Raw genomic sequence first — 9710 nt, 5'->3', positions numbered from 1 at the left:
CACACACACACGTTACACATCAAGACAAAGCCCCCCCCCTGTGTCGCCTTTAACAAAACTGTCGCATGGCTGTCAACCCACACGGATTACCCCGTATTCTTGTACAGAGGGAAATTGAGTTTTCAGGTCCATACGACGTACAGCCGTTTCACTACGGGCAACATTTAGTTTGTGTCTATTTGTTTGCGTTTCTCCCTTGTGATGGGACTTTGCAGGATGAACGTTGAGATTTATAACGGCACGGGGTGACCAATACGGTCTGAATTGATCTGTACTAAGATGGGCACTAAGGGGTTGACAGGTTTGGTGTCGGGGCGAGTGCTGTCAGCGAGCACCTATTGAAGGCAGGCAGGGCACACGAGGGAGGGGGTGGGTGGCCAGCACCGCGCAAGGCCGCCTTTGTCTCCCCAGTGGAGATGGTACGCGCAGGCACCGGGTACTCATTTGAGGCTGAGCCGAACTCGGGGAGGCCCAGGACCGGTTCAGATAATCGTCACTGGGTGTTGGTCGTGAGCGGGAGTCGAACTACACAGACACACACACACAACCACACAGACACACAACCACACACACACACAACAACACACACACAACCACGCACACACAACCACACAAACACACACACAACCACACAGACACACAACCACACACACACACAACCACACACACACACAACCACACACACACACACAACCACACACAACCACACACACAACCACACACACACACAACCACACACACACACAACCACACACAACCACACACACAACCACACACACACACAACCACACGCACACACACAACCACACGCACACACAACCACGCAACCACACACACCACACGCACACACACAACCACACACAACCACACACACAACCACGCACACACACAACCACACGCACACACACAACCACACACAACCACACGTACACACACATCCACACACAACCACACACACACACAACCGCACACAACCACAACCACACACAACCACACGCACACACCACACGCACACACACAACCACACACAACCACACACACACAACCACACACACACACAACCACACGCACACACAACCACACACACTCACAACCACACACACAACCACACACACGCACACACTCTCGCCATCAGCTGTGGTTGATGTTTCCGGAGAGACGGGGCAGTGCGCGTGCGCCGAGAGTGCGCAGGGCGGAGCGCTCGGGTCGCGTCCGCGCTCCTATGCGCCCCCCCTCCCCTCTCTCTCTCCTCCTCCTCCTCTCTCCTCCTCCTCTCTCCTCATCCTCATCACCTCCTTCCTCCTGTGGCCGGCCGCTCAAGGCTTCTCCCTAACCCAGCGCTTCTCCACCATCCAGGGGCTTTGCTCTCTCGGTCTCTCCCACTCTCGCATCTTCCTGCTCGCCCGCTCTTCTTCCCGACCCAGCGCGCTCCCACCCCTCCTCCTCCACCTCCTCCTCCTGCTGCTCCTCCTGCTTCACATCATCAGCATCCTCACGCTTCTCTCGCCTCTGCTCGCCCTCTCTTCTTCTCCACCCAGCGTTCTCCCCTTACCCCCACCCCTCCTCCTCTGGCGTTATCATCATCTTGACCACCACCATCATCGCCGTAGTAAGCTGCTCTTTGGTAATGTCTACAACCACGCACACGGCAGAGTCGCTGCGTCTCTTCGCTAGCTGTAGGCTTCGTGCTGCGAGCTAGCTCTGCTATCTAGACAGATCTCGTGTACAGCCACAGTCTCTATCCTTTCGATCTGCCTCAGCTCTCTGTGTTGCTCTGTTGCGGGATAGCCCTGCAGTTGATTTTATTTCACTATTTTTGTTTTGTTTATTTCTTCTCGTCGAGTTCGCCCCGGTGTCTTCCTCCTCGTCTTCCTCTCCCTCCCCCTCCTCCTGTCTTTCTCTTCCGCCGCTCCCCAAGAGAGATTACCTTCAGCCATCTCCATTAGGGACTGGAGACACTGCTTACTACTACACACAGGCCCAGTGGGGACACGCACGTACACACAGGTCACACACACACGGACACGCCGCATACACAATCGATCATACACAGTTGTTACACCACACGCTCACACTGTGCGAGTCTATTCATCGCGCACCTATGATGGACAGATGCCACGGCGTCTACTTAACGTGGGTGTCCAAGCGTAGCCGATTAGGTTAACGTCACAGAGGAGTAGACATACGCACGTACGCACGTGTACACGTGCACAGCAGCAGCAGCCCCTGATGCGTGCGTGCACTCCACGTGCACTTGCGCTGACAGGACGCACGCGTGCACATGTTGGAGAACGCACACACTCGCACGTCTTGCGATGTGAGCACACCAGCGCAACCTGATAGGTAAACATAGCCAGGAATAGCACCGAATAGGTTACGGCAACATTTGGCTGGTCAGTAGTATACCTTGCATTTATGCCGCGTTAATTAAACTTTTTTTTTGGGGGGGTGGGGGGGAGGTACACGTTTATTTATTTGTTATTTTGACCCGAAATATTTGATCGGGGGGGTGAGTGCATAAAAAAAAGCTCAATCACAGCACGCGACTGTTGGCAAGATGATGCCACGGAGGACGTTAGAAGATGTGAAAGTTGAAGATGTGGAAAAGAGGAGATCACCCAGCAAGCACTATGTACGTATATGTCACGTGGCAACCTCACCCTGCACCGCTCTTCACAATGCATCATCCACGATTCTCCCTCCGGCAGTCTCGACCGCCGATGTACAAACTCAACCGCACACAAACAGATCAAAACAAACACACTCCCGACAATGCGCGCACTACGCCTATCTAAGTCCGTACAAACACAAACACACACATAGGTAGTAGACCGTAAACGCGCAAACACAACGTGCATGCCTCTATTTCCTATACACCAACACACGTAGAACGGAATGCGTATACGAGTGGGCATGCATGCACACATCTGTATAACTGCATTGATACAAATGGCACACACGCGTACACGCGTGGTGAAACATATTGCATGTGTTGGAGGGGATATGCGTCGTAAACCTTAAATCCGGTTACTGTCAACATCCTATCACGCGTTTCAATACAATGCGTGTACAACACACGTGTACTCCGAAACGCACTCACGACCTCGTATTGAACGACACGCGTATGATTGCAATCATGAGCACTTGCATCCGCTGATGTATGGGACTTGCACTCTCTCATGGCTGAAACAATGCGTGCTTGATTCATTGATTGGTGTTTTGGGAATTGGTAAAGCTTTGTCGCGGCTGTCAGATTGTGAGGCTCGCATGTTGTGTGTTCACCCGTGTTTGTGAAGTGTATGTTATACATCATGTGTGTGTGGAGTGTGTGTTATACATCATGTGTTTGTGGAGTGTATGTTATACATCATGTGTATATGGAGTGTGTGTTATACATCATGTGTTTGTGCAGTGTATGTCATACATCATGTGTTCTGTAGTGTATGTTATACATGTGTTTGTGGAGTGTATGTTATACACCGTGTGTTTGTGGAGTGTGTGTCGCGGCTGCTTGTAATGGAGCAAATTGGCTCTGCTACACCAGTTTCCATCCTTGTATTATGCCCATTGCAGAAGAGTGCCACGGTGATTCATCCTAAAGTCTCGCGTGGCCAGTTGCATACAATTCCCAATCACTGCGTGTATCTCCCCTTTACATTGCAAACCAAGTGAAGACAACTTTAATGCGTTTCATGCGACCCACCCCTGAACCGTTCTGGGCAAACACTGTCCCGTACTGCTGCGTGTATCTTGTGTAGAACCACATGTACAGCCCGATGTTCAATGCAGCTTCAAACAAAACTTGCGGTGCTTTGCTAAAATCCCAAAACGCCAAGCGACCAGCAACAAACAGCACGATGTAAGGCCTCTCAGTGTGGTTGTTGAACACAGCGTGGTGGTGAACACGGCGTGGTGATTGGTGAACACATCGTGGTGGCTACACGCTGTGGGGGATGACCCCGAGTCCTCAACATGGTTAGAGGAATCGATGCGTGGATGCTGAATTGACGGTATTCCCACGCCTCGCGACTCGTTATCGGTTATGTGACCATACTTCACCACGCTGCCGCATCTACTCGTCTGTGCTCCTCTTGTTGTAGAAGGGGAGCATGGACGTTGGTGCATAGTACAGCACAATACTTGATTTTGCTACACGGCCCTCAGCTGTCCACCACGAATCGCCCCGCGCACCACATGGGAGCACATTTGAATCGGAATCGTTATTTCTGCTGGAGGAATCCGATGACCTATAAAGCACTTTTTCACAGATGTGTCCCGTAGGGGCGGGTCAGAAAGTTACACCCATCCGAGTACTATTGAGGCTCAAACTTGCTTAGCCGCCGAGGTCTGACAAGACCAGGCACATGCTGGTTGATTTGGTCACAGGCAAAGTATGAATGCACACACCTTCAATTTTTATTCTATAGTATTTTTTTTTAAACAGAGTAGCTTTCAAGTCTCCTGGAACGGGCGTCACTATCCGCGTGTTTCATATTCAGGAGTGATGCAATTAAACACCACGCGCGTTCAGTTACCGTATTAGCATCCGCATTCACGTGAAAATTGCCATGTTCGGTGAGAGAAAATAAGCTCAACTTGTCACAAAGGTGCAGTGTAGAGAACAAAAATAGAGTAAAAATGCATCGCTGTTGGCTCCCGCATGGCTTATGAAGCTATTCATTCATTCACTCAGTAGTAAACAACTGTACCACCGAAAATAAACGCAAGACTTGCATTGCCAAGGGAATAGAGTGGGGGGGCTTTTTTTATTCCCTCCCTTTATGGTACTGTATGTATCGTACAAATAGCTTTCGTATTGTTCACAGTCACGGAACGTAAACAGCGGACGGTTTTTTTTCGGCAGCTCCTGTTTCTCAAATGTCCTTCAAGAGTACAAGACATGCGCCTTCATGTATGTGTGTTACAGGGCGGGATGAATGTTAGAGCTTACCACGCACGACACGTTGGCTCTCTGTCTCTCTCCTGTTCACTGCGGTTACAAACAGACAGAAGGCAGCAGGCAATGTCTTTCAATGCGGTATCTCCGGTTTCTTTCTATGCAATTGTTGCTGAGATGAATCCCAGATAGTCCGCATACTTTTTAGCGGTCAATGCCTGGCCGCTATTTTCGGAGAGAATTTCATCTTCCCCGCAAGACTTAAACCGCCGCACCGATTGAGCGAGACGCTGCTACAGTGGCGTGCATTGTTACCGCCTGGCAGTGGCTGTAAATCTCAAGACTTGGGATGACGTACAGAGATGAGCTTTCCTGACTAAAGTAAAATAAAATATAAACCCACACCGTTAATTTTAGTTAACGACCGTGCATTTTTTTTATACGTCGTTCGTTTCCTCTCTCTTGATTAAACATGACTTTGGGAGAATTAAAACTCTCAATTTATTCCACGAGCAGGAAGACATGCAATTTGAAAAGGCATTCCTTCTCAATTACGCTGGCTGCAACACGTCCGAATGTGTGTCTTTTCGCGTAATTGGGAGGATTACTTTCAGAACTGCAACAAATTTCGCGGTCCGTGCCCAACGTTTTTGGATTGCCCCCATGAATTCAAAGCCACCGTACACCTCTTACCGGCCCACATAGCCTCCTCGCGCTGGGCAAATGAAGAGTAAACACACACTTAATAAAATGGTTTAATTTTGTATAAAACACTTTACGGTTATGGGTACGCATACCCTCCCTCGTAAAATTGTAAACGCCTTCATAACCGAGCTGACTGCACCAAGCGAACGTGATTTTTCACGTCCGTGGATGTTGCTGAATGTGTGCTGCTAATTGGAGGATGATTAGCTGTGATTGCCTTCGCCAGCTTTAAGGATTTAGCTTTTCATACAACCACGGTCAACGCAAAGTACCGATACGTACACTGTTATATGTGGGTAAGATGTCAAAATGAACTTCATGGGGAAAGGTTAGATTGGGTGCATACGATACACGTGTAAATCTGTTTCACTATAGCACTGTTTAAACATTTATTCTGTGATGGGTTATTGCCAAGCAAGCTAGTCCGAATCCTTGTCCAACAAGGTAATACATTCTTCACGTACATAATTTGGTTCGAGGGAAGATTACGCTGCCTTGAATCAAATAAACAGAGGGTGATAACATCAGTAAATAATAAAAGCGAGTAACCCTGCACGTGTAGGAATACATTTATTACAAATGCTTGCTTCAAGAAAGAGGAGATGGTCACGAAGTTTACAGTTTCTTGCTGTGGTGCAGCTACCCTGTTTGTCGTGGCCAGTGTGTGGCCTTGTAAGAGTCGTTCTCTTCATTTTGGCATTCACGGTTTTGATGGCTGACGAGACACTGGACAAGTTAGGCAGCTGCGAACACAAGTCATATGTGCAGTAACGGTGACAGCAAACCACAACGTAGTGTTACCCCCCCCCCCCAGACTGAAACATCAAGGCACGCGTTACACCGTGACACACAACAACCTGTGTACGTGTGTTGTGTATTCTCCCTTGCCCCATAATGCCGTGCACAGCCAGAACCAATGCGTTAAGGCACTAACAATTGGAGTGGCGTCCACTGTGGTAGATGGAGATAGCCCAGCACCCACGGCTCCGTCTCGAACGGCGAACGCTCAAAACCTGCGCGTCCCCTACCTCTAATCCGGACTCGCACCGCCACAGACGACTGCGCACCGGCAGGATAAGAAACGCGGCGCGCTGTTTATCGCTCAGAACAGCGTTTGTGTTCGAAACCGCGTTTGCGCTCCCTTCGCCTGCCTGCCTAGCCTGCTGGCTTACTTGCTTGCAACACTGCCTCATTAAAGGTGTTGAATGTAACGGAATTATTTCACCCCATCCCCCCCCCCCCTTTCCGCCGTCTCCGTCCGCCTGCATTGCCACCCATTCCAGGGAAGTCTGGGCCGGAGAATGCGCAGAGGTGTTTGGACGGTGAAAAGGGCGATTGGCTCGTCGCGTTTGTCGCACGTGCCGCCTTTCAAAGGTGGAGAGATTGTTTCAAGAACGAGCGCAATGAATTGTTGTCGGGCCACGCATCAGACCAAACGATCGATACATACCCTTGCTTCGCTCAATCTCATGCTATGCACCAACAGAATGCTTTTCGGTTGGGACGCCACACACTTTCAGGATATGAGACACTCCGCTTGCGATGACAACCTAGCCGTTGCCGCACCTATTTCTTACAACCTTGCTGGAGATGAATCAACGTGTGGGCAAAGTTCATTTCGCAAGTGCAAATTTATTTCCCTTCATTAGACTTGTGTTGTTATTGCAAACCTAACATCTTTCCATGCCACCTTCAGTTTTAATCATACGTAGGCTGCAGGGATGTTAATTAACGCTCGTAACACATGTAATGATTTTCAAGCATAAGACTTCATGGATATATTTCCATCCATGTGCAGTACGTTGCATCACTAGAGACGCTGCCATTCACTGCAGTGAGAATTGATTCTTGCCTGAAAACGCGACCCTCAATCAGGACCATCAAATGTGTGGGGAGTGCATTGTTCAGCTCCTAATTGACTGGGTTTTTTTTTGCAAATGGTAATAAAACCAATGACAGTACAACATTTATACGACATGTACAAACGTATGTAATGCTCAGCTCTTTGATGCTAGTCGTTGCGGTAATATGACCGTACTCCATGCTGGTCAGAGTGAGGTTGTTGAAGTTGGAGGGAGGACAAAGACGAGTTGATATATCACCCGCAGCTGACAGCCACGGCCAGGGATCAAACCCAGGATTGCCAAATTCATAGGCACATCGGGCTAACCACTGCGCAGACACCAGTCCACCCAGTACACAAATACCGAGTTTAAAATACCGTTCGAGTAGCGTGTTTTGTATGAGAGTCATGCGCACAAAGCGCGTCAGAAATTGCGTTTGCATTCGCAGCGTGCCTCCAGTCTCTTTAAGATTACAGAGAGGGCCTTTAAACATGTGCCACAAAAGACATCGGTTGGGCGCGTGGCAGGCGGCACCCACGCGCTAATGCCCCCCCCCCGCCACCTCCAGCTGCTCGTCACTTCAGTGCCACTTTCTGGATAGCCGCCACCTGTTGAGGGGGGCCCAGACAAACACTCTGCCGCCACTGCCGCGTCTCCTTTCACTCGTGTGACCACCACCCCCCACCACCACCAACCCACCGCCGCTTGTGCATGGCTGACCTCACCCTGCGTGGATTTTGACAACTGCCGCTGGGCGAGTGGCGTGTGGCATGCGTGATTGTGGCAGGCACGTGTGTGTGTGTGTGCGTGTGCGAGAGAGGGTACGCGCGCGTGTGTGTGTGCGTGCGTGCGCATGAACGGCGGTGTAGTGGTTTGTGCAGTGGTTGGAGCTTTGCGCCGTGAACCCGGTGACCCGAGTTTGATTTTGCGTTCACGACCAACAACAACGGAACATTTTTTTAACTGATCCCGGGCTTCTCCTAGGTCGACTCAGCCTAAAATTAGTACCTTGTGCGTGAACAGTCGGCAATGGGGAGATAAAGGTGGCCGGGTGTGGTGCTGATCGTGTTGGCCTTTATTAGGTGCTCACTCGCGGCACTCGCCCCAACAGTCTGTGAAGGCTATTGGGGGGATCTTTGTCTTTGTGTGCAGATGCGCAGTCACTTGGCTGTGCCCATCAATGTCCTTCAGCCGTGTTGACGCATCTTTTGTGTGCCTGTGCCTTAAATGCTGCTTTCCAACTAAGGTTACAAGCCCTTATGTCAGCTCTGTCTGTCCCTCCGTTCATAGTAGTGGGCAGGCTGATGCACTGTTACTCTCAGGAAACAAATATCCGATATGGATGAATCTGGAGTGTAAAGTTTTGTTGTTGTTGTTGTTTGGAGCTTACTGTATTGAAACATGTCCAAAGCTTTTCCCAAAACTTGGAAGCACAAATCAGAGCAAACATCACGTCAGCATTTGCCACTTTGCCAATGTTTTTTGCTCTGTGAGCTACCTATTGGTTTCCGTGCTGCTAATCCAATACTTTCAAAAACAAACGTGTGTCGGAGAGCGTTACGTAGCCATGCCAGTGTGTGACTTTTCCTAATTTGCTCACTTTGGCTGGTTCTGTTTGGCAACACTCTGCAAAAATCAGTAATTGTCATTAGTGCAGTTCTTAGACAATATCATGGCTGCGTTTTCTAAATCATCCTAATAATACATAATACCAGTCATCAAAAAACATTTTAAAAAGTTAATTCTCATTAGGCCCCATGGTGTTAAGTGTAGTCTGCAGTCCTTATTAACTCTTTCTCTTGTCCCTCTTTTTACGTGCTATAAACAGCGCTATTACCAGAAACGTCACTTATATTTTATTTTTATTTTAATGTCACAGTGTTATTGATGAATGTGTTGAGTTCATTTGTGAAAATAATACATATGGGGTGTAATTTTGGAGGTGATTATCTATAATTTCGTAAAATATGGTTTATTTGTGGAAAAGGTCAAGAGTTTAACACACCCATGAAAATGAACTCACCATACGCAGCATGGATGAAAACATCGGTTCGTTTTGAGTGCGTCCGACAAATGCTTTCATAATCACAGTCCTAATTGGTTTACACACTGTACCCAAGTACAAAGCCACTTCGTGATAACGGTCATGATTACCCATTTATTTAAAGTGTCTGAAATGTACGTCCAAAATTGCAGAATTATGCAAGTAGGTTTCTCGCAATAACAGGGAGAGGGAAAAAAACACGTGTATGTGTTTTGTTGGT

At 48.8% G+C, this 9710-nt stretch overlaps 1 protein-coding gene across 1 annotated transcript in view; it reads left to right on the top strand.

Annotated features, from left to right (window-relative positions):
• Positions 1-1290: 1290 nt before the first annotated feature.
• SH3PXD2A (SH3 and PX domains 2A) overlaps positions 1291-9710 on the top strand; it is a 115295-nt gene continuing 106875 nt past the window's right edge. The window contains 1 exon segment of the mRNA XM_061556481.1: positions 1291-2632. Within this exon segment, the coding sequence (XP_061412465.1) occupies positions 2558-2632 (75 nt within the window). The 5' untranslated portion in view covers positions 1291-2557.

Source organism: Lethenteron reissneri, chromosome 22 (genome assembly GCF_015708825.2).
Source record: "Lethenteron reissneri isolate LAM-NWPU_2019-01 chromosome 22, ASM1570882v1, whole genome shotgun sequence".
Lineage (NCBI taxonomy): Eukaryota > Metazoa > Chordata > Hyperoartia > Petromyzontiformes > Petromyzontidae > Lethenteron > Lethenteron reissneri.
Note: the sequence above shows the minus strand (reverse complement) of the source record. Positions and strands in the feature narration are given on the sequence as shown.